The following is a 26,349-nucleotide window of genomic DNA, read 5'->3' on the forward strand; positions in this document are numbered from 1 at the left end:
AGGGCAAGAAACCACGACACTGCCCATTGCTATAAGAATCAACCCCAGAGGCAGCAACCGCTAGTCACACCAGACCAGCTCCACCCGTTCATCACATGCGGCCTCAACAAAAATATGGGGTTTTTCCTCTGGAGGTCCCAATTTGTGCAATCACAGGTCCTCTATCTTGGCCCCCGAGCCTAAAATGATGGCCCAAGTGTCAACCACTTGGCAACACTGATGCAAAATGGCAAATCTCCATCGGCACACCATCAAGAAGTTTTTTTTTTTTTACTTCCAAAAATTATCTATTTCCTATTTTATGTTTTAAGTACATGGGTTCTTCTACCAAGGTGATCACCCAAAAGAAATTGTTAAAGAAGTTAATGTGAGAGTGTCAATCTTTCAGATGTGTTCTCTTTGTAATGCCTTGAATCTTATAAAAAGCTCAATTTTTCACTTATCCCTACTTAGAACCAGGGAGGGTTTGTATTTGGGTAGATTGATGCACGCACAGTCATGTGTGGTTGAGCTCTTCTATCAGGCCTAACGAGAGAGTTTCAAACTTTCATGACACATCATTTTCTTTTCTATCACATGTTGTAGTTTAGAGCCCAAATCACCATGGCTATTGAAGGTCTTCTCAAGCATCTCCAACTTCGCCTGCGAGAGGGGTTTGTTGGGATTCAGAGTCTCACGTGTGTGTGAACCCTTGTTTGTGTGTCCGTACGGCGTATGTGTGTGTGAACCCTTGTTTGTGTGTCCGTACGGCGTATGTGTGTGAACAACCCCTAAAAGGATTATTGTTCTAGTAGTGTGTGAACAGCCCCTAAAAGGGTTATTGTTCCAATAGTGTGTTTGTATGTTCGTATGTGTGTGTGAATAGTCCCTAAAAGGGTTATTGTTCTAGCAGTGTGTTTGTGTGTCCGTATGTGTGTGAAAACAACCCCTAAGAGGGTTATTGTTCTAGTAATGTGTAAACACTCTTACAAGTGGATAAGATAAGTGTGCCATGCAGCTTGTCTGTGGTGCGGCCACCCTTGGGAGTCTCAACGACTATCTTTGGGATTGCCCGAATGCTCAACAAGTTTGGCAGTGGATTCTCCGCATTTTCACCTCGACCCGTATCATTACATGGGGCACCGTCGCTTGGGCCACTGAGGCTGAGGTTGCCAGGCATAGAAACATGGGACGGGGAACGGGAACGGGGACGGGGCAAAAGGCCGTCCCGGGGAAGGTGAAAAAAACGGCAATCTGAAACCATTGTTTTTTTGCAATTTTTTTTAACACACTTGATTTACACTTAGAAACCAAGACATTAAGCACAAAATTGCACCAAAAAGAGGAGAAATGCATAGTCGTATTAGCAAAAGACTATAATGGGGCGCCGACGGCTTGATAAACAAAAGTGAGTGTACAATCTAAACAAAAATGCCAAATGGCATATAATGAAAGGCCCAAGGAGGGTGTACACTCAAGGCAAAATGACTAAGTGCCAAGATACAAGATTGCTAGCAAAAAAGTGGGGCAAGAGTCGAGACTCGAGACTCTAGACTCAAGAGACTAGGCAAGAGGCTGAAAAGGGTGAAGATCAATCGTGACCTCCTCAGTGAAGTCCTCCATAGGCTGGTCCTCAAGTGGAGGGGGAGGGGGAGGTGGGGGGAACAATGCCTCGGGCACAACCTCAAGCTCCTCTAAAATCTCGGCCCTCTGCTGATCAGAGAGATGTGGGCTGCTGTGCCTGCTCCCATTCGGTGAAAGGATCTGCCTTCTTTGTCAAGCCCTTGCAAAGCATTCGCAAGTTGGCACTGACAAATACCAAATCATTTGCACGCTGTACACCAAGGCGGTTCCTCTTCTTAGAGGCAATGTGGCTATAAACTGACCAGAGTTGCTCTAGGCAACTGCTACTGCAAGGCTGCGAGAGTACGCGCACAGCAAATTCCTGCAACTTTGGAGTTTCCGCACCATAATCCTCCCACCAAAGTGCAGACCCTATCTTGAAGCGGTCCGCCTGTGCATCTGCCAAACCAAAAGCCCCTCGCTTCTCTCTATAAATCTGCAATTGGTCCTTGATTGTGCGGCGATCCTCCTCACGAGTGTAAAGGCGATCCAAGGTTTGTCGAAGGCCTTTGCTCACCTCTTTGTCCTTGTGTTGCCCTTTGCCTTGAAACTCAGGATCAACAATGTAGGCAGCAGCATGGAGGGGAGAGTGGTAGGCTTGCCACCTTTTCAAACGTAGGGATTTGACCTGTTTATAGTGAGGCTTGACTTTGAAAATTGCTTTTAGCTTCTCTGTCATGCGATCCATTGCCTCGTACACTTTGCCAATGCATGGTTGAGTGGAATACACTACCCTAAGGAGATCAATTATCGGTTACACCATCTCCACAAGCGCCTTGGCCTCCTCCCACCATGCCGCATCGTCCGCCCTTTCCCTGCAAAATTTGCCGACCGTCGTGGAAGCCTCTGAAGTGCGTGCAAACTCATCACTGAGGAAGAGTCCCCTCAATGCCCCGCTACATGTACACAAGCGGCCTAGCATGAGAAAGTTGAATGCAAACCTCGTCTCAGAATACTTAAGAAGAGAGAGGCTTGACTTCTTGGAAAACTCGTGCTGCACCCTTTGATGGTTGAGGACAAAGGTCACTATTTTGTTGGCACCCTCAATGACAGGTGCAACCCAATCCAAGGCCCCTATGTCTTTGATAAGGTTGTTGAGGCAATGGGCCATGCAAAAGCACACGGTGATGCGAGGATAAGTTGTTTGGAGAATTGTCCCCGCCGCCCTATTTGCCGGTTCTCCATCCGCACATATGGTAATGACATTCTCCGCCCCCACCGTCTCTAGTGTTGTTGCCCACTCCGCAGCAAGTATCTCGGCACTCTTCCCCGTCTCGGAAGCATCATGGGAGTCGACAAAGTATGTCTCCCCTCGTGAGTAGGCAACAACTCCATGGATGGAGCGCTTTCTAGTGTCACTCCACCCATCAACGACGAGGGTAACCCCATTTTCAGCCCATTGCTCTTTCATGTGGTTGGCCGCCAACCCACGCTTGCCTTCTCCTTCTCAAGGAGAGAGGTGTGGATGATCTCCGAAGAGGGGGGAACATAAGAGGGTCCATACTCCGCTATCAATTTGCACATGGCCCGAAAGTATGGAGATCTATCCAAAACACCATATGCAAAACACAAACAAAATTCAGATTTTTACCATCATTTAGTCTTTTAGTCTTTAGAGCATGATATTTGAATAGTACATGAGCAACCCTACGGCCTAAAGTATAAACGCATAATACATAATAGTATAAATATTAAATAATAATACATATGCATAGTGCCAAGGACTTACCGTGCCGCCCGAAATGCTATGTGGTCATGAAAGAAGAATCGTGCCACCGCCATGTCCACCTCCTCTTTCAATTGAGGGTTCCAATTCTCATCAAGAGTACTTTGGCGTCCCCAGGAAGTGGATGCCTCTCTTGATGAACGAGGTACATGCGGCGTTGATGTCCTCACAAAGGATGTGGGGTCGACGGCCACTTGAGGATTGTGTTTTGCCAACTTGGCCGCCTCATAAACCACAAGCTTTTCAAGGAGCTCCTTCTTCTTCTTGGCCGAAACCTCCTTGCAAAATTGCACTTCGTTGCCGGGCTCATGCAAGAAGTGAGCACGCACTTTGTGGGCACCGCCGGTTCGCTTGTAGCCGCAAAGCTTACATACCCATGGTCTTGAACCACCCCCTTGACCGTATTGCGAGCACTCTACCTCATCCCACCAACTCCATCGATGTACGGCGGGCCTCCTTCTTCGTGATGAAGCGGGTGTTGAAGTGGTGGAGGCGGCGGCGGACCCGGGTTCAGGAGAGGAAGGGGTTTGAGAAGAGGATGCCATAGTGATAGAGTAGAGCTTGAGATGGATGGTAGAGCTTGAGAGATGTTGGAGAAGGAGAGCTTGGACAATGGAGAGGGTGAGCTTGGAGAGGGAGAGCTTGGATGTTGGAGAAGGAGAGCTTGGAGAGGGTGAGCTTGGAGAGGTTGGAGAGGGTGAGCTTGGAGAAGGAGAGCTTGGAGAGGGAGAGCTTGAGCCTTGGGTCTTGGAGAGGGAGAGCTTGGAGAGGAGGCTTGAGGAGAGCATGGAGGTAGAGGTCTCTTATATAGAAGAAGAGGGGAGCCATGTGGGAGAGAGAGACTCGAGAGAGAAGCTTTGGAGGAGTGGCGCAAGGGCCAAACGGTCATGACAGATAGCCGTTGGCGCCCCGCCAACGGTCAAAAATGCCGCCAACGGTCTGTTTGACCGTCCTTGTACGGACAGGGAACGGCGTTCCCGGAACGTTCCCGGCGTCCCCACTTCGCCGTCAGGTTTCCGTCCCCGTTCTGCCGTCCCGCGGACGTCCCGCCCCCGTCCCACTCGCTCCCCGTCCCTAGGGTCCGTTCCCCCCGTCCCATGTCACTATGTTGCCAGGGCTTATGAAGAGGAAGGTGGGGTGCTAGCCATTCAGGTCTCTCACCTTCACATTTCGGCAGTACCAGTTCCAATCCCATCTACTGACCACTGGAGACCGGGCTCATGCCACAGATGGGAGATTTGCAATAGCATTGCACATATGGAAAGCTAGATTCGGCGAAGCCATCAAGTGTACCCACACTCTGCCTACGGAGTCCATCAGGAGCATTTGGCTCAACATCATCCATACCCTTTGTGGTCAGTGGGAGAAGTTGCAGGGTGGCTCTGACAGCATGTGGAAGCGGCGAGAAGCTTTCTTGAGGCTCTGCTGCACGGATAGAGGTGGTGATCCCACTTGGCATTAAAGGCCACCTGTGTGGTTACCCCCCCACCTATGAGATAGCCTTCTCTTCATAGAGAGGCCAGCCGGAGGAGAAGTGCATCTTTCTCCACCTTTTGATTATTTGATCCACACCCCGTACATGGAGGTGAGTTTGTATCTAGCCCTTCATGGTTGTATTTAGCCCTTCGTGGCGGTTTTTTATTAACTAATAGAAGGATCTTTTTCTCGGAAAAGAAAAAGATAAGTGTGCCATGTGGCATACACTTAGTAGAGTGTGATATCTGTATGGGTCAAAAGATAAGGCTGCAAGCCTACAAAAGCATTGTACTTGGTGACTGAACTTCACTTCTATCAATCTAATCACATCATTGAGTCGTGCAACATTCTCTCTCTCTCTCTCTCTCTCTCTCTCTCTCTCTCTCTCTCCACACACGCAATGGATATCTTCCATCCACCTTAGCTACAGCTTGGCAGGACTGTAAAAACTAATCCGACAACAGCTGGTAGGATTGCTAGGCTGTCAGGCACGGGTCTGTGGGAGTCAGACCTTGGCCCCTGGCTTGAGGTAGGTTTGAAGCATAGAACCTGTGGATGGGAGATGAGCTAGCCTGCACCCCTCTTAGGGGATTTGTACTCATCACCTGTGATCTGTGTTTAGGAGATCTATGGGGTTGTTACACGTAGTATGGTACATATCCTCTCTCGCCTAGTATTTACTAAAAATGCTTCTTAGTCGAACGCATGGACCAAGTATTCTCGTTGCCTTGTGGACAATTTATATGTTCAGTAATGCTTTTAATAATTTCCTAAGCACCATCTCTTCATCTCGGCCACGTCAGTCCGCTGACTTACACCCTATCTAAATATCCAACTTAAGGGAATTCCCTTATACTGGACTTGTAGCAGCTTGTTTTCAAAGCCATAGCCTGATTTCAAGCACACACTAAAGGCAAACATTTAGACAAGTTCCAGGTTGCAGCTCAAAAGAGGTAAGCAAGGGGGCTTTCTAATAATCAAACCTGGTTCTCTGGCTGCAATACATACTTTGATGAGTTCTCTCCTTCGCTCTCAGCAAACTCCTTGGACCCAATGATTAATGTCTGCATTGCAGATTTTGTACCTAGACTCATTAGCTGACTACACATAGCGTTGAGAAATAGAACTGAATATAAAGACAAGGTGTTAAGCACTGAAAATTTTCATAAAAAGGTATGAAGCTTTACTCGGATTGATTGATAAACATTTGCATGGATAACATGCACATAGCTCTTTCGCTCTGAATCACTAAACCCCGTTTGGAACAAAACTTTGATCTATGGGACCAGCCAGTAAACGTATCAGAACACCTGTGCATCACTCCGTACTCAAACACCCAATTTTCCAATGAGAAGAATAACTTAACAGCAACTACCTGTTTGAATATGGTAGACTTGCCCGACTCTCCGGCACCTGTGAAGGTGTAAACAAAGGCTTTCTCACAAGAAAAATATTTCCACTACTTTTATATCTTTATGGCCAAGCAGAAGCCCACCATAAAATTCATATGACTTGCTTTCCGTTTCTTAAGAAAACATTGAAGAGTTGTGATTGCTATGGATGCTAAGGAAAAAAAGATATAAATAGCTGACTGATACACAACAGTGAGCATAATACAGTTGTTATGAAGATGCTGAATCATGCTTACCAAGTAATAAGAGTTTCTGAACCTTCCCTTCCATTTTGGCTTCTTGATCTATCTTCCTACCAATTTCTGCATCCTGGAAACAGAGAGAGATTTTTGAGAAAAACAGAAATTCATTCACCTTGCAAACATGCAAGAAATGGAGAGCATACAAAACAGATAAAAGTAGATGAAGAATAGATGAACATGCATAGGTAAGAGAAAGACCTGTGCCCTTTCATCTGCATCCTCTTGTGTAACTGTCTGGTTTTTTGCACAGATCGCTCCCATTTCAGAAAGCTGACTCCAGCAAAACTACAAATCAAGTCTGAACAATTCTAGTTGACTAGCAATTGTTATCTCCTATCGCATGTAACACCCCCTCTTGATTGGTATAGGAATAGACCGTGGTTGCATGCCATTACTCAAAACCTGCAGAAACTGCGCCAAATATCCAGGCACCTGCTAAGCACGTAGGAGCATGTTATGCTCATATACTATTCTAAACATGGACAAAAATAATAATAACTTCCAGCTTCACATCCACACACAAGGGGGGCAGTTTAAAGATCAGTTATGTTACTGTAAAAGGCTGCCTCACAAGATGTTTTTACAGATTTAAGTTTCCCTCAAACAATCAAGCCATCATCAACAAATAAATCGAAGTATGGAATGACTTAGATAGAGATGTTATGTAAGTACACTTAACACTACATTAGTCAAACTGAACTAATCCATCTTCCTAGCATTAACTTTATCTTTCACTAGGCAGGGACACTATTCTCGAACAAGTACAAAGGTCACACTCAAGCAATTATGTTCCACAAACAAGATCCTTCTGCTTGAGAAAAAGAATGAGCATCTGCCATATCAGATAAAAACCCTCTAAGAAGACAGAATATTGAGAAGGGGGAAGGGTGGGTTTTTTCTCTCTCTTTGAGAGAGAGAGAGAGAGAGAGAGAGAGAATATTGAGAAGGGGGAAGGGTGGGTTTTTTCTCTCTCTCTCTCTCTCTCTCTCTCTCTCTCTTTGAGAGAGAGAGAGAGAGAGAGAGAGAGAGATTTAGGCCTGCGACCACCTCGCTTCTGTCTTGCGACCTCCTCGCTTCTCTCCTGCCCGCTTCTGACCTGCGTACTGCTTGCCTGCGTAAGCTTCTAGTGTGTGTGTCCTGATTTGACTGTGTGAACTGCAGATCCAGCCTTTCATTTCTTTTTGCCTTTTCCCTCTCTTCTGCGTGTGTGTGTGTGTGTGTGAGAGAGAGAGAGAGAGTGGGCCTTCTATCCCCTTCTGAGTGTGTGAGTGTGTGTGTGTGTGTGTGTGAGAGAGAGAGAGAGAGAGAGGGTCTGTACGTTGGCGTTACCGACGCGACACCCTCTTCATCAGAACTTTTGGCTGCTGTTCGTCTTTCAATCGCAATTCACAACAGCATCAACAACGATCTCTAGATCAGGTGAAAAGCAGGGAGAAACTCCATAGAACATGTTGTCGACGCCATGTTCAGGGTTTGCAGCTGCTGAATTAGGGTTTGCAGGTGCTGAATTAGGGTTTTCAGGTGCTGAATTAGGGTTTGAGAGAACAAGTTTTCTTTGCTGCTGTTGGTGGCATGGCTGCCAATAGCCTTAACATGGATCTTATTGAGGAGATGATCGAGAAGGATGTGGGTTATGCTTCAGATGCCTCAGAGCAACAAAAACGTCAAAGGCTTGATGTTGATGCAAGCTACACTCCGGTGAATGTTGGAGAGAATGCAGAGGAAAGTTCTCAGGTACCTTGTCCAGAGTTTGCACGTTTGCTGCAGATCACTGGTGAGCTTCTGCAAGAATATGTGAAGACAAATAGCGTGCAAATGGTTGCAGTAGATAATGGTGGTGTGGCTGATGTATGCATGGAGACTCCTTTGTTGCTACAACAGCTAGCAGATTTTCATGAGCGTGCTGCTATCTTCTTCTTTACTGGGCGTATTCCGTTGTTGCCTCGTCTTAGAGCATGGTTGGGCCGCTTGGTGTCGCCTGAGGCACTTGAGGAGATTTATGATGGTCCGAGAGGCTTTTATGAAATACTTTTTCGCACTTCGGAAGCCCGTAGGGCAGTCTTGGAGCAGGTGCCACTCTTTTTGGATGGGCAGTTGGTTCATGTGGTTCCGTGGAAGCCTATGGCAGAGTACCAAGATATGTTGCGCCAGGCTTGCCCAGTTTGGGTTGAAGTGAAACAATTCCGACCAATGTTTTGGCGTGTTTTACCAGGTCTCATGCGAGGTATCGGTGATGTCTTGGTGGTGCCTCGAATGACATCTAGAAACCGAAATCGTCTATGCATGTTGTGGGATACTGGGAGACCTAGGCCGACACATTTGCGTGTCAATATGGCTGGGCTGCAACCTTTAATGTATGAATTGAGGTGGGATACATTTGCTGGCCACTGTTTCAAATGTGGTGAGATGGGCCACTTTGTCTCCGAATGTCCTAAGAAAGAACAAGTTTTTGCTACCAAGGATATCGTTGATGGGCAGTTGCCCATGGAAGATGAGCATGATGCTCCTTTACATGATGCCCAGCACATGGATGTACATGTGGATGTTCAGAATGAGGTTGAGCAGCCATGGGTGGAAGTACGTGGTAAAAAGACACGATTTGTTGCCCCGCGGGGGGGTTTCTCAGATGCTGTTTGGCGGGGGCCTTTGCGTACTCATCAGGGGCCCGTACATACATATGCTCGTCGCCCTTTGGGTTCAAGTGCCCAGCAACAGACCAGGATTGAGAGGCCGGGAGGCCAACTTTCTCAGGGTACAGGGGCTCTTGGGGTGGATAGAGTAGAACGCTATTCTATTAGAAGTCGCCTAACAAAAGAAGCACAACAACAATTGCCTCTTGTGTTTGGTTCGAAGGGTGAGGTCATCTCGCCATGGGATGGTCATTACCCTTTGGCACGTGCTCGGGAACTCCAAGGGTAGTCTAAGATCACAAGTACCATGTCTAAGAATGCAATGCTTCAAAAGGTTCGTGATTTGGCAGATTGTCCTGGGCCTAGTACACGGCCTTGTTGATTCCTTTTCTGGGAAGGCTTATGAAAATTGTACAATGGAATGTAAAGGGTATTTCTTCACGCCAAAAGCAGTTCAGACTTTGGCGTACAACTTTTTGTCATGGTTGGGATGTTTTGAGTGCAGTTGAACATAAGCAGCATAAGTTGGCTGGCAAAGCCTATGTATATAAGGGGTTTCATGTTTTCTACAGCGGACATCCTGCTTCGCAGTCAGGTGTTATGTTTGTTGTTCGTTCGCAGTTTCAGCCTTCTCTTGTGATTCAAGATGTTCATGGAAGATTTCTAGTGATACATATTGTTTGGGATGATACACCTTTATGGTTGTTGGGGGTGTATGCTCCAAATAATGCTCGTACACGCCGTTTGCTTTGTTGGGGGTGTATGCTCCAAATAATGCTCGTACACGCCGTTTGCTGTGGAATGACTTGTGTGCTCTTTCAATCTCTCATCCTAGCTTTGTGATGGGAGACTTTAATATGTGTGTCTCCAGGGAGCAAGCCACGTTGCCTCATTCTGTAATGGATGGCCCGGAGAGAATGGTGTGGGAAGCTTTTGCAGCAAGGTCGCTAAAACAAGACATGTGGTCTTGGTTGCATCCAGATGAAAGGGGTTACACTTATGCCTCACAACAGTTTCGGGGCACTTATGCTAGATTGGATAGGATGTATATTTTGCATCAAGATCTCTTTTTGCCAGAGGTTCTTACTATGATGGTTGATTAGCAACAGGTTTTCTCGGATCATTGGCCGCTTGTGTTTGAAATGGTCTATCATCTTGTGGATGCATATAAAGGCTTGTTGGGACGCTTGCCTTTGCGCTTAAATCACACTTTTTTGGAGCATGAAGTTTTTGATGTTTATATGCGTCAGTTGATACGATGCTTGGCCAGTGTTCCTTACCAACACTCGGAAATTAGCGCGGCATTATGGTCTTGCTAATGCCTCTATACAAAAACAGCATGTGGCTCTTCTTGAGTCGCTTTTAAAGGGCTTGCAGGCATTCATGTTTACTGACTCTTATATGCCTGCCGATTGGAAGTTGGGCATACTTCGTTTGTTGCCCAAAGTCCCTTCGCCTACTTCTTTGGCTCAATGGCGCCCACTCTCACTTATGGGTATTATGTATAAAATCTTTACAAAGATTTTTGCCAATCGCTTGCAGAAGGCGCTTCCTACTCTTATTCATCCATATCAATATGGATTTGTGCATGGCAAGAATCTCTGGCTCTATCACGCGGATTATGCTCAATGGAGGACGGAGGACTTTCGGATGGTATTTCTCTCACCCGTTCTCTCCAGCAGGGCTGTCCTCTTAGCCCTCTTTTCTTTGCCATTGCCACTCATCCTATGTTATCTCGCCTAGATGCTATGGCATCGCATGGTGAAGTGGTTAGTTTGCATCTCCCTCATGGCAAGCAATTGGTTGCACAAGCCCTTGCGGATGACACTTTTATGTTTCTCAGGGCCGAAAAAGCCAATATAGATCGAGCAATGGAAGCTTGGAATAATTTTGCATTGGCTTCTGGACTTAAAATAAATTCAACAAAATCAGCCCTTATTGTATGCACGGAATTTGATCTCGGGGAATTAGGGTGGCAAGGCCGTGTGGTGCATATAGGAGATATTGTTCGTCATCTTGGGTATCCGGTGGGTGTGGATGTGGACCCCCAAGTGCTTCTTGCTTGGATTTCTGCTCGGATCTCGGATAAATTTGTGTATTGGAAAGCTCAAGGGTGGCCTATGCACGTGAGGGTTAAGGTAGCTCAGGTTATTATGCTTAGCATGATTTCCTATTTTTTGTCTTTGCTACCTTGGACGCACAAATCTCTTCTTCGTTTGGTTGCTCCCATTCGGTTTATGCTGTGGAAGAGGCAAGGCAATATTATGGGTCAAACATGGATAGCTTGGAATCACATTACGACGCCCAAAAGAATGGGTGGGGCTGCTTTACTGGATGTCCGCTTGGTGGCGCGTAGGTGGGCGCTTTTTCAGGATATGTGTTTGCAGGAGCAGCCTTGGGTATTCATGGCTCGTGACTTGATTGAGTTGGAGGGATTGTCACATGGACGGACACGTGTGCAGGCTTCATGGTGGGACATTGTGAATGCGGCTCATCCTGTCCGTATTCGCTCATCTCACATTTTATCGCATATTCTCCTTTCTTGGCATGAAGTTCTACTATTGGCTCGGTGGGATCCTGGTCATGAAAGACTACTTTTGAACTCTTTGCAGTTCGAAACATTTGTGGAGTCGCGTGTCATTGTTTGGCGAGACAGAGATGCTTCACGCATACGACTCAACCACATGGTCAGGTTAGGCTTGGTTAGAATCCGAGATGCTGTGATACTTGGTCGTGACAGGCCATATTCGTTTCGTCGTATTCGGCAGCACTTTAGGGTTCCTCGGACATTTCAGCCACTATGGGTTGACATCATGCATGCAGTTGAGCCTTTTACTCCATTGCCTCGGCCATCTGCAGATCAGCCTTGGCTTGATTGGGCACTATGTAAATCTGGTGACTTGATATCACTTTCAGCTAACCAGGTCTATCATAAGCTCGTATCAGAGAAAGATTGGGTTTCAGCCAAGGCCAATAAGGTGTGGGGATTGCACAAGTCTAAATCATGGTGGCAGAAAACTCTTATGCGTGGTTGGCAGTCTAAACTCCCTTACCAAGGTAAGGTTTTCATTTGGAGGATGTTGGTGGGAGGGTTACCTACACGGGATCAGCTCAGCCGTCATAAAATTACATTGGCCTCTTGCTTCTTCTGCACGACATGCACTGAAACAGTTATGCATCTGTTCATGAGTTGTCCAGTGGCCCGTCAGATTTGGTCCTTTGTCTCTCGCGTTTGGGAGGCAATAGAGAGGTCTACTGTTTCGGCTCATCAGTGGATATTTGGGATTTGTACTCAAGTCATTACTTCGGACAGTCACCTTGTGATATTCCATTTCCTTAGATGGACAGGACTTTGGCATATTTGGACTACACGGAATGGGTTCATCTTTGATTCCTTGTCTAAAATACATGGGCACATTCTACGTATCCGCGGTTTGTTGCTTTGGCAGTTTTCTTCTCTTCTCTCAGCTCAGCTACTGGATGCAGATGTTATTTCGTTATGGTCTACGGCGGCTCGGCTGGCTCATCTTTGATGCTTTTATCTGGGATGCTTATTTGGCTAGGAGGCTTTCTTATTAGTGTACAGGTTTGCATGGTCATGATCCTTTAAAGGATCTTTTGTGGGGGTTTTTTTGGGGCCATAGGTTATGTGTGAGCCATGTGGCTGATGTACATATTTACATATAATATAAAACACCATTTCACGAAAAAAGAAAAAGAGAGAGAGATTTATATTAATCATCTATGAAAGACCCAAAGGGTCTATGTGACCAAAAAAGTGTACAATGATGTCCATGGAATCTCATCGTCATGGAAAAAAAGAAAAAGAAAAACACAACAACAAAAAAATGTATACAATGATGTCCGGAGACGGAGTGATGTATATCCAATCCTGATTTAAAGCATCAATCTATCAATATCCATGAGCCTGTCTCAAAATCAGCCAGGTAAGTCACTCTTCTAGTATTGGGAGCGGCCCATCCAGGATATCCAGCATGGGAGAGGTGAGTAGAGTCGACAAGCTTGCCAGATCCACCGAGTGTGGGAAAGTAACCATATATCAGTCAAAAGTGTCCTGAATATGGGTGGGTGGGCGTGGGGGTAGGGGTAGGGGCAAGGTCAGGGACGCAGGGCTCACTCGAGTGCAGTGGCTCAATCTAGAATGACTCCAGGGTGTGGCTTGGTAAAGGATGGTGCAGCCAAGGCTCTGGGCTCCAATGAGGGAGGCGAGTCCGATGTTTGTGGGCTGTCCTGTGGTCATAAGAAACTGGTGATGGTCGGGTGGAGGGGGTGTGTGGGGTCGTGTGTAACATGCGGAAGCTTGGTGGATAGAATCGGTAAGTTCAATGTTCAGAAATTTAGGAATATTTTGCCACGAAGATAACGCACAACATAGAGCGAGAGGTGCAGAAATAGAGAGAGAGAGAGAGAGAGAGAGAGAGAGAGAGAGAGAGAGAGTTGGACATAGTATTGGGTCCTGAATACCCTCTGTAAGGCCCCCACCACGAATGGTGTATTTGCTTTATTTTTAGTATTTGACCTGCACTCTTCACCTTGGCTGAGAGTTCCCCTTGGCTGTCCTGGCCCTTGGAATTCACCAACTCTTTGTGAATTATGAGATGCTTGAATGCAATCTAGACTTGGCCCCTGAATATATATATACCTAGATGAATCCAAGAACATGCCCAAATTCACCTTATAAGAAAGTGCAATTTATAACCTCATGGTAGTCATCCACAAGACAATACACCATCAACTCCATCATGCATAGTATGGACTAGATACTACGACATCCCCACTCACGTCATCAGTGCCCAATAGTGGGTGTAGAACTTGGTATCGATATATACTCCCACACACACACACACACACACAAGCATACATTCATACTAAGGTCTGTGTGTACTGAGTTTCTGTCAGAGCTCCGGAGATACAAGGCAGTCTCAGCCATAATAAAGCCTAGCACTAAGGATCATAACAAATAGAAAGAATTATTAAAACAAAAAGGTAGTTGATAGGGCATATACACCACTAAAGATAAAAAGAATTAACACAATATCAACTGGCTGCAACTTGGACGAAAACTTCACAATGTGAAATTTGCATGTCCGCTAATATAGCATAAAGATATACCTAGATGAATCCAAGAACATGCCCAAATTCGCAAGAAAGTGCAATTTATAACCTCATGGTAGTCATCCACAAGACAATAAACCATCAACTCCATCATGCATAGTATGGACTAGATACTACGACATCCTCACTAACATCATCAGCCTAAATATGCTGGTTGGCTGGCCCAAACAGGGGTCAGCCTGTTCTGAAAATTCCCATGACCTGGAAAAAGTCCTTTTAATCAAGTGCTTTTCACATTGTGCTATGTTGGCCGCCCTGTGCACTGTCCTGGCTGCTGTCCAGACTTGCACAGGCTGCAGGGCAGCCTCTATGCCCTGGCCGACTGGCTGGCCAAGGCCTCGGGGGCCTGTCGACTCGTTGGCCAAGCCCCATGGGCGGTGGCCGACAGCCTGCCCAGCCCTTCAATGGGCTGGTGAGTAAAACCATGGGCATTGTTGGCCCCCCTTGGGATGGCCTAAGGCCTCCCCCATGCCCAATGCAAGGGATTGAATCCCTCTTCTAGGGTAGCCCTAAGGGCTGGCCCCCTTCTACAGCCTAAAGAAAGTTGTGAATCAACCAACTGAACCTGATTTGTGCAAGCTTGAGAGAAGGCCTAGCAAGATGTGATGTACCACATTGTGAGATCCCTGCCCTCTCTGCGCATCGAACTCTGGAGTGCTGGCAGCAGAAGTAGCAACCTTGTGCGCTAGGCAGACCTTCCCACTAGGGCCTCGCCCACAAATGTCCGGACAAGAGACTAATCTGGCGGTTCCTCCAAAACTGAAACCGGAAAAAACTTCCCTCACCCAGAAAGCATAGACGATTCCTCCAAGAAAATCTTCTAACGTAGACATGCTTCCTATACAGATGCTTAGTGTCTGGTTGCAAACCCAACACTCAAAACACCTAACATCATTCCAGAGGGAGACTCACAATACGGACTGGCACTGTTTCATGTGCCAAACAATGCACACCTGACCAAGACCATGTATGGGACTTGTACACCTGACCTTGGACGCTTAGAGTGGAACCCCGGCTAACTTTTTCCAGATTGAGGCTCACATGGGACCAATTTCCACTCCAAGTCCTGCACCTTCTGTTCAGATATGCCTAGGCCCTATGTACCATCCAGTGTGGGATGCACGTGACATCCTGTCGGGGTCAGGACTCTCTGCGCCGACCGAGCTCAAGGAGACAGAGTCCGAGGCAGCGCTGATCTGGATAGTCTATGATCCTGTCCAAAGGCCGAAAGCCCTCTCTGAAAAGGCAATGAAATCCCCCCCCCCCCCCCCCCAGATCTTGTAGTATACCAGGCAATGGCAAGTGTATTGCTCCTCTAACTCAACCTTTCGCTGGCACAATTTGCTTTGTGGATCTATAATGATAAGTGATTCCATCCTCATTTCAAGACAATAAAGATCTGGAGCTTCAAATGCATAGACAAGCTGCCGTTTGGTCCTGCATGACCCTTGCACTACCCTCGAGGCCCTGCAAGTGGCCACAAGGGGTATTGATGAAGTCGATCCATTAGGAGCAAACTGACTCTCTGAGAGGAGCTAAAGTCCCCTCAATGGACTCGCAGTAGCAGGCACACCAGATCTGCCACACCATCTTGCTACTGATCATCTCCCAACAGGAGTCAGAAGCATGTTCATCATGGTGATCTGGCTGGCCATAGTGATAGGACAGCTAGTAAGACAGATGGAGAGCCACGCTAGTGCTATCCTTTGCATAGTTTTTTTATTCAATTATTTATTTAGTTATTTATTATTGTTTTATTATTACTTGGTACTGGCCAATAGTTATATGATGATATTAGCATATTTATCATCATTAAACAAAGAAGACATACAAAAGAGAAGAGAAAAGAACAAATAGGATGAAAGAAGGAAAGAAGAAGAGTTATAAAAGCTAAAAAACACACAAAATCACAACCTTTTTTTCCAAATGAAACTATATGGTTTCAATGTGTACATGAAACGTTTCAACACTGAAACGTGAAACGAGTTTCAAAGCCACCGAAATGAGTTTCATGGTGACCATGCCTCTATCCCAGTCTCCAGATGAGGGAGAATGTCCACGTAGCACCCTATGACAGATGGTGGACGTGACATCCCTCCTACTTATCTTTACAAGGGGGCTACCATTACTTCCGAGCAAGCCGTCCTCGATGCTCAGTCTTTCTTGTAGAGCTTCTTGTCAACTCTAAAAGGGCCTTCTGCACCAAGATGTGGAACTCTTGCCTTCTTGAACTTGGCTTGACTTGTTGGCAACGGTCCCCTTATCTTTGATATCCATCGATAGACAACGGACTCCTTGATCCATCTTACAAGTAGACAAAGCTCTCTTGGAGTATCCAAACCTTGCATTTTCCAATGTTGCTAACATCCTAGCTTTCTCTAACTCATCTTCATGCTTTCTTCCTCTACCTGTAAGAGACTGCAAAACATCCTCAGAACACACTCCCATGGTAGGCAACAGGGTTAGCAATGAAGCAAGTGAACTAGCAATAATAACCATACTGTCAGAACTATGAACCAAATGTGCATGCAATGGAGGGAAAAACTAGCAAACGAGACTCAAGGTATTTCTTCCCACTACATACTAGAAATAAATAGAACCTGTGGAGTACCTATGATGCTTGTAATGATAACTGAGTCCTAATCACTTGTGACTACACACATAAAGCACTACTTCCTGTTAAGGTACTCACGACGAAACCACCTCATGTCTAAAATCATGTCTACACCTATCAAAGGTGTGGCGATGAAATCATGCAAGAAAGCCCTCTTCTGGATCACCAAACTAATACCGCGTGAGTTTGTTGGGCAACTCCCTCAGGGATAACATCCTCTATACTACCGCAATCAAATGAGACTATCTTTTTTATTGTAAAAAGCAGTGTTCCATTATTTCACTGTACAAGGATAGAAGCCCTCAGAAGTGAGGAAAACTCCTTCAAGATTAAAAACAATGGGGACAAACAAGTCTAACTGGAACTGGTACATCTCTTGTTTTCTTGGCAATCTTAAAGAGATTGGCCCAAAGACTAGCGAAAATACGAGTACTTTCAATCTGTGTAGAGTGAAAGATCACATGATTGCGGCCAATCCAAAGTGTCCGTACCCAATAGCATGTCCAAGCAAGGAAACCTGCAGAATCACCCAATCTTTGGTGATATCTCCCAAATCCTTGGAGAAGCAACATCCTGGAAATCTGGCAACCAAAGAAATAGATAATCAAAGCAAGAAATGTCTACTATCCAAACAAGCCCATAATAAATGAGACACAGTCTAATTGCGACTTGAGCATCTAAAACAAGAACAAGAAGCTATCCTTCTTTTGGCTAGGGTTTCACCAACAAGTAGCACCCCAACCAAATATCGCTAAAGAAAAACTCTCTACTTTAATGGCAATTTATTGATACAAATCTTTTGGAGATTTGTTTCCATCACTTGGCTATCTTATCCATATGCCAAAACTTGTTCGAATGAGTGGCAATCCAAGGCTCGGGAATAATATATTCACGCAGCAGTGAGCTGTGACATAGGTACTTTGGGAAAACTAGGCTCATCTCTCAGCAACATCCAATCTAACAGTTTGTTCTCTCTAATGATAGGCAGAATCACTTCAAATTGCAACAAAACTCTAATTATATGCCACACAGGCCTGTAATCCATGCCCAAATTCCATACCCGCTACGCCTATAGGAATGTAAGTATTCTGCCATCCGGAGAGACCACATCTTGGATTAGATGTATATACCTAGATGAATCCAGGAACATGCCCAAATTCACCTTTTAGGAACGTGCATGTTATATACTCATGGTAGTCTACCCACAAGACTATATAACTAGATTAGATGTTCAATTCATTATCATGTTTTGGCAAGAAAAGCAACTTTGTTGTCCATCTTTTTTGCCCTAGAGCAGCCTTGGATAGTGATGATTGCAGCTATGTGTACTGCACGTAGACTCTTTTGGGAGATGGCAATGTACACATTGGGATTTACTTCTTGGAAAGTTGCAAGGGAAGATACGAGGCTGTTCTTTCACTACTATACTGATAGCTAATTGGAAAAAAGTCCTGCAGTACATGCATTGGTCCGGAAGACCTTCAGAGATAGGTAACTCCCAAGTAACTCCCTGAGATTGAAAGAAAGTGACAGCGATAGAAAAACACAAGTGTAGGCCCATGTACAAGACCTACAAATGCTAGAAACTGATGTTTATTGCTGAAAACCGAAAATGAGGGAAGCCCGTAGGTGCTGTACAAAGATAAGACGCAGAAGCAATTGCTAATGACCTCAAGTGGATGTAAAATAATGAGATAAAATGAGGGGAAAGGGGGACAACCCTTATATACCCCTCACGAGAGCTGGTCGACCAGTTGTAGCAGGCCGACAGTATCATAATAGCATAAAAATGCTATAAAAGGCATAAAAAACTGGGAAAAATGCCTAAATAAATATGCATATGCAGGGCCTCATAAATGGCTAGTACAAGCATGAAAATGATGATGTAGACCATCTGGAGATGATATATTCCAACAGCTCCTCTTCAGCGCCAGAGGGTCGGTCCAATACCAGCACGCTCAAGCAAGAACTCCAAAGTAGCCAAAGTTTGGTCCAGGTGATCCTTTGGTTGATCAATGTCCTGTAAAGCATATAAGACTGAAAACGATCGACGAACACTAGACGACGAAGAACACCACCTCCTCTCAAATCGGAAGGAAGAGGTACAAGTTGCAGTAATGCACACATCCAAAGTAAGTGAGATAAAAGCAGCACCGGGATCAATCCAGAAGAAGTTGTTCTCAAGAAAGGGAACCACTGAGAGCTCCAAGGAAAATAATACCTCCTCTGTATCTGCAACAAGTATCGATACCGTAGTAGACTCCTCCTTTGAAGAAGAAGAAGAAACAACTGTTGGTACTGGTGAAGTAGGAGTCGATGACACCAATATGCCTGGAGAAGGGCTAGGAAAAAACCACCAATAGAGCAGTCACTGGAGAAACCGTAGCAACTCCAAAATCCACCAAAGGTATGCTAGATGAAAATAAGGTATGGGGTAAAGGTCCTCCAACAATAGGAGAAAGATGATCTTCAGACGATGAATGCCCCTCTGGAGGAGGAGGAAATGAACTTTCATTCTCTTCCTTTGTAGAAGAAAACGCAGCCAAGAAGGCTGGCCGACAACAAACAGAAGGTTGGCTAGACTAGAAAACGCAACAAAGCAGTGAAACACAGCCACTGTTGGAGACTGATTTGCAACCAGAAGGAGCTATGGAAGAAAGCGCACAGCAAAGTAGAAGACGACGAGCAGTTTGCAGAAATATGGAGCGGCATGAACCTAAGCGAATGATACCATGTTGGAGAATGCACAGGCGGAAGCATAAACTGAACAAGAGGGAGAATGCATATGCGGAAGCATAAACTAAACAAGAGAGAGAGTAGAGAAAGCTTGTGGACAAGATCACCTTTCATAATAGCTTGAAGCTTTATAATACAAGACAGTGTTGTGCAAGGTGAGACTCCTTTTAGAGTGCAGTGTGGGAGCTAGCCGACAGCTCCACAACTCCCTAAAATAGGAATAAATGAATAAAATACCCAAAATGGATGAAGCCCATAAATACACAGAGATACACAATTCTAAAAGTTATCACTATAGCTATGGAATCCCAACGAACTATATCAAAAGCCTTTGTGACATCTATCTGCGACAATAGTACATCCCGTTGTGAGTATTTGGCGTAATCAATGCCATAAGCATTATAAATGTTACATGTGATTTGTCTTCTAGGTACAAAATCATATTGGGCTTGATGTAATCCTATGTGCAATATCTTTCTGACTCTCCGAGTAATTGAAGCCGTTTATGTGTGGACGTAGGCTAATAATGGGCCAGGCCACTTTTTTCCTCTTTAGGAGGTTTTTTCCCCCAAGCGTATGTACACACTCATACAAGTCCCACAATGGAACAAGCCAAGTGGGATCGCACGGATGCACAGGCACATGCATTGGTGGCACTCTCCGTGAAGAGAAGCATTATTCCTCATATAAGATCTTAGGGAGCAACTAGCCTATCTACACAGTTCATTGGTGTCTCTGTTCTCACAACTTTATGAGATTCATACCAAGGTTTTGCTTCCACACTTTGGCTCATGAAGAAGAGCCCTTACGTTTTATGAGTTGGTTGTAGTGCTCTTGCAAGAAGAGCAATCTTGGCAAAACTGAGCTAGTATGCATATGGGAGATCAAGCATTTGTTGCCACTCAAAAAGGTAAGGGTAAAGCCTATAAGCCCAAGGCAGAATCAGTCCAAGGCCTTTTCTTAGGGTGGCTATAAGCCCAAGACAGAATCCGCCCAATCTTCTAGAAAGGATACCGAGAAGAGAGGCGATAAGCCTAAAAAGAAAGACAAATGCAACTCCTGCTGGAAGCCAAGCCATTATATCAATGAATGTAGAAAAAGGCTAGAGAAGGAGAAGAAGAAAGAGTCAAGCATGGATGTGGCTAATGCATCAACACCAAGTGCTGAAAAGAAGGAGTCATCGAACTATGCATAGGATGATTGAGCATTCATTGTGCATTGCGGTTATGATCCTTATGTCCATGATGTATGCATGTCAGTGGGTGACAGATCAACGTTTCTTGTGGTGCTAGCAAGCACATTATTTCTTAGTGCGATTTATTTTCCTCCCTTGGTCTGCTCCTCAAGGAGGAACACATTTCTGGTTGGACAATATGTTTTATAGCCCGTGGAGGTACAGGAGAAAGACCAGCATGAGGTGATGTACCACACGTCATGTCGAGGAGGGGACAGCCCTAATACACCAAGTGGAAGATAGAGAAACGCTGTGGAGCAGCAAAGGAGAGGGTAGAGACTCCTCATACCCACAGCTCTGAAAAAGCCCAGCCAAAACGTGGTGCTTTTCAAAAGGCCTCAGACCACTCTATCGTACATTCCCAAATCCAGTAAAAGTGCTGGCAATCCCAACTGTGGATCTCAGTTGCTGCAGCGGGTTCCCAAAGCAGATACAAGCATTTAGCACCTCATGCATCACACCTTCATTGAAGGCATGTGAACACACAAAGGCTATGGGCTGGACTGATATAGGATTCGAAGGCCCAATTTGTACATGAGAACACAGTAGGAAGTTAGGAACCACTACCCCATGAGAGTGTGTGCAGGCAAGGGAACAGAAGGAGCAAGAGGTAGCCAACAAAGAGTGTTGCATGTGAGAAAAAGTAAGGTGTCCATAACACGAAGCAATAGGCAGCCCACAGAGTAAACGCACTCACAAATATAGCACAGAACGCAAAAACTCAAAAGAACAACTTTAAGCACTTTTGAGGCCTCCTTTCAGGCACTCTGAGGCCTATGGACAGATCCCTCGTCTACCCACTCAATACATCTTCCAAATGTTTGAGACGCAGCAGTACAAGCCCTAAAGGAAAAACAATTAAGCCCTAAAGAGCAGCCCACGTTGGAAATGATTCCTGATTACTCTCATTCAAAGTACAAACTTTTCATGTAAATGGTAAAGGGTAATTAGGGACAAGTGCAGCCGACACAGCAATCCAGTATGGCATAAGCATAATGAAAACTTATTAAACTCTAGCAATAGCTGTAAAGAAGGTTACCTTTCTGATGTCTTCGATCAAGGACCCTTTGCCAAATGAAAAACCATGGCACTTCAACTTTAATTAAAGGCTCTGCTTATGTAGCCTAGTAGTTAGTTCTAAGTATCAGTTGGTTTACATCGCACTGAAGATCGTAGGGTAGACCAAGGCTCCCGATAACGTAGCTATCGATCAAAAAAATAGCCTACTGGTGCACATGCAATGCCTCTCTCTGTCAGAATCTGTATAGATTCACCCCCGAAAAAAGATAATGTAGCATTAAAGGAATTGTAAGCTCAAGTGCACTCTCTGATAGCGAGAGGTCTATCAAAACGCAGCCTGGTGAGGTCGGTTCAAAACATCATGCTGCAGTCCCCATCAGGGAACACTGTTGTTTACCATCTCCACCACTCCATGAGTAGGAACACCCAAAATGCATGATGATGGCTACTAAAAATATCATATGCTTTTCTTTTGGAAGGATTCTCAACACTAACGCATCGATTCATCACATGTACATCTTGAAAGCGGCAATATAGATGGCAATGAGCTCCAACAGCACGTCTACGACCTCCAGTGTTAGAACGAAAAGTTTCATATAGAAAAGAAAGGAGATGAGTACCTGAAGGCAAGCCGAAGATGAATAAACCCTATATGCAGTCCTGACTGTAAATTAGGGTTACGGCTACAATTAGAGTCGCGAGTTAGAAGTTCCCTGCTGAAAGGACAGAGAGAGCGCGTCACAGATGAAAGTTTTGCAGGAACACGTGAAAATGTCTATCCCATTGAATATATTAAAATGTCTATCCCATTGAATATATTTAAGACAGGCTGCCTTCTGTGTATTTTTTTGACGTTTGACTGGAGAATAAGCCAATAAGAGCTTGGGTACCCTAGCGCCCCTTATTCTAGATTTGAATCGTCAAGCTATCACGATTTGAGTGTCTCTAGTGTAGCCCAACTATGGGCCGGTTCACATTGGAGCGGCGGAAAACATACTCTCAAACACACTTTTCCAGGTGGTACTCTTACAAAATGCACACTTCCGCCGTCCAAGTGTTCACATAGGGAGGGGGAAGTAAAAGGGAGCCTGACTTCTTCCGCCGCCCACTGTGAACACTGGGGGGCGGCGGAAGAAAGAGTAAACACCATACCAAAAACCATAGAACAAAGCTATATTATGTCCACAAAGCATAGTGTAAATACAAAAATAAAGAAGCCACACTACAAACCACAATAAGCCAGACAAAAGACATGTATTACAAAGGATTAATCGGAGTTGGTAGGTGACTCCAGCTCCTCTAAAGCCGCCCTTCCAAAGACTTGTAGGACATTCATCCTTGCTTGCTCTCTATACATTGTTCGGGCAAGACTATCTCGCCGCTCCGAGCCAACTCCAAGGTCACTCGTACCCCCTTCATTGCCTCCTTGAGCGCGCTCCATTGCATCCTCTATGTCAACTTCACGTATTGCTTGAAGCTCCCTCATGGAGGTAGCTATTGCTCTTCGATCCTCTTCTACACGTCCAGAGCATGCTGCCAATTCTGCTTCCGCCTCACGTACCCACTCCATATCAAAAGACTCTCCATGTTGGATACAAATGTTGTGTAGCACAAGACAAGCCGCAACAAGATCTGGGACATGACGTAGATTCATGTCACATCTTTTTAGCAAGATGCGAAACCTTGCCTTGAGCATACCAAACGCTCTCTCAACTGGCATCCTTGTGCTCGATTGAATGAAATTCCAATGGTACTTTAGACGTGTCAACCCTTCCTTGCATCCTTTGAAAGGCACTAACATGTATGGCCGTGCGGGGTAAGCACAGTCGCCAACCAAACAATAGTTACCCAGCTCGCCCCTTGCACATGCTTGCCCTATATCACTTCTGGAGAAGTTCAAGGAGTCATGCGCTGATCCGGCCCAACCGACATCATAATTCCATACTGAGCAATTGGCGGCTACTGTTAGTTGTAGCAAAATAGAGTGGAACCCTTTCCGATTGAAGTAGTCAACATGGTTGTCACGGGGTGCAATGATGGGGATGTGAGAACCATCTATCGCACCAACGACGTAGGGAATTCCCCTAAGTGCCTCAAACTCTCGTGCTAAAGTTGCTAGCCGAGATCTTGAAGGCCATCTTATGTACATATTCCGGAGACCCGATTTCACAATTGCCTTGGAAAATGCAAGGATTATTTCACAACATGTGCTCTTAGCGCAACCATAGGTGTCACCAAGGCCCAGTAGTCCATCTCCTGTAGCAAGTCTGCTTAGAGCAATGGCTACCCTATCTTGAATAGACACAGGCGCACGAAAGTTTGTGGTTTTCTTTTGCATGAATGGTGCTAGACTCCCACAAAGGTAATGAAAGGTTTCTTTGCTAACCCTAAGACGCCGCTTGAACATGGTAGCACTATAAGCACTTAGGAGATAGCATTTTACAAAGCCTTGAGGCCGTGGATATGCCCACGCTTGTCTGTGTTCATGACCCCTCCTACGGTTCGCAATCTTCCTCAACCTCACAGATCGTGCCATGCATTCGGTAACATGCAACCAAGTCTGCACTATGCACTCATCATTGTGCATGCTTGGTTCTTTAAGCAATTCATAGATCGCTATAGAACACAACCACGCACAATAGAGTGCAATGTCTTTGGACATGCCCATTGTCACCTGCAAATCCAAAACAAGTTGATACATATTAAATTCTCAGCTTAACATGCTTCTTAGGAGCTTAGAAACATTCATAAATCCATACAACGCATAGGAACAAAGCAACGTCGAGATCCCAAACTTTATAAACTCATACAATAATAATAACAATAATTTCCTCCGCCAAGGCTACTTGTTGCCCCCCCTTCCTTCCTTAAGGAATTCACTCATTGTGGCATGCAATCCTGCCAATATCTTCAGTCGCTCCCTCTCCAAGGCAACATTTTGGCTAGAGGTCTCCTTGAGATGGTCCAATAGATGTTTCCCAGTATCGGCCATTGTGGCCAAAGATTCCTCATACTTGGGAGTCACTCGACGACTTGAGGACATGGGTGCTTGTGGCTTCTCGTCATCTTGTGCTATAGTTACTTCATCCTTGTCACCGCCGGGGAAAGTAGCATCATCCATTGTTGATGAAGAAGCGTGGCTAAGAGGAGTGACCGTGGCTCTATCGTGGTAATACTCATCCACCACATCGAACCATTTACATGTGTGCCTCCTGTCATTGCCAGATACCGAGTTGTGAGCTTTGTCCACTCTGTATTTTGCTAGCACCGCTTGCCACTTCTTGCGACAACTTTCACTATCCTTATTGAAATCAGGGTAAATGCCGGCTAGCTTTGTGGCCACCTTTGCCCACAAGTTGACCCCTTGTTTCCCAGGATTGTTGAACTCCTCACTCATGCCCCCCCTGACATGAATGAGTTGGTCAACCCAAAATTCTTGCCACTTGCTTTTCTTATTGTCGTTGTCGTCATCTTCCCCCAAGTCCACCACCACCTTCTTTTTGGAGTTCCTGGGTTTCTTTGGCGCAGGTTGGGTCTCTAACACAATCTCCTCATCGCTAGGCTCCTTCCTCATGCCACGAACTCGCTTTGGTTGAGAAGATAAAGGGGGGTTATTGAGTGAGTTGGGTGATGGTTGGCTTCCTAGGGAATTGGGAATGGAACCCATGTTTGGGATACCTAGGGGGGATGATCGATTAGGAGGTTGCGCTACCATAGGTGAATGGGGGGGGCGAAACATGAAGGGAGAGTTTGGAGAAAAGGAAGGAGAATTGAGCATGGAAGCCATGAGGTGGCACATGAAAAGGAGGAGGGGGAAATGAATAGAAATTAGAGTGCGGGAGAGGAGTTTGGGAGAAAATAGGATCATCGTCGCCTCGTTGTTGCGATGAATCAATTTCATGGCTCGTGTTGGAATCCATAGTACCTACATCAAACACGAAGAGAATATTAGCACCACATAAAATAAAAACACATACATAAGTCATGATAATGGAAATGCGGTTTGTGAGGGGTCACCTTATGCGCTCGCTTCACGTTGCCTCCCGCCCTTTTCGCACACCCCTAAAAGAAAAACAAAAGCACACAATGTCAAAGGCATGGCAAGTGTACCACAAAAACATTAAAAGAAAGGTAAATGGGTGGATAAAAAGAAAGCATGATTGAAGTGCATGTAAAAGCACCTTGGAGAATGGAAATTGTGAAGCTTATTATGTTCTCTAGAAATTCTAGAGAGTACAAAATCTCACCCTAGACCCTTTAATTTATAGGAAATTGAAGGGTGTTGGGGGGGAGGGACGTTGGAAAATGGACTTTCGAAAGTAGAAAGTGGCCGTTGGGAAAAAGGCCGTTGGGAAAATATTCCGTTGGGAATGCTGGAATCCGTTTTTGGAAACGTTGCAGGCTGGAAGCCGTTTTGGGCGAGGGGGGGGGGGGGTCGGCACATTATCAACCCAACGACTCCATGACATGGCAAGGGGGGGGTGGGATTTCCACCGCCCGCTGTGAACGCAGAGTGCCATG

The 26,349-nt window shown here is 45.5% G+C and overlaps 1 protein-coding gene across 2 annotated transcripts in view; it reads right to left on the reverse strand.

The window, feature by feature from the left end:
* The window catches only part of LOC147611844 (guanine nucleotide-binding protein alpha-2 subunit-like), a 37,865-nt gene extending 15,105 nt beyond the window's left edge, over positions 1–22,760 (reverse strand). The window contains exons 1-6 of one of the 2 annotated variants that reach the window (XM_086783718.1): positions 22,449–22,760; positions 6,657–6,890; positions 6,453–6,525; positions 6,180–6,217; positions 5,992–6,081; positions 5,788–5,868 (exon numbers count right to left, since the gene is read on the reverse strand). In XM_086783718.1, coding sequence (XP_086639844.1) covers positions 5,788–5,868; positions 5,992–6,081; positions 6,180–6,217; positions 6,453–6,525; positions 6,657–6,719 — 345 coding nt within the window. In that variant the 5' untranslated portion in view covers positions 6,720–6,890; positions 22,449–22,760. The remainder of the gene's footprint in view (positions 1–5,787; positions 5,869–5,991; positions 6,082–6,179; positions 6,218–6,452; positions 6,526–6,656; positions 6,891–22,448) is intronic. The other variant, XM_086783719.1, reaches the window with a different exon arrangement.
* Positions 22,761–26,349: the final 3,589 nt, after the last annotated feature.

Source organism: Cibotium barometz, chromosome 46 (assembly GCF_041138505.1).
Source record: "Cibotium barometz isolate CiBa-2024 chromosome 46, ASM4113850v1, whole genome shotgun sequence".
In the NCBI taxonomy this organism is placed as follows: Eukaryota; Viridiplantae; Streptophyta; class Polypodiopsida; order Cyatheales; family Cibotiaceae; genus Cibotium; species Cibotium barometz.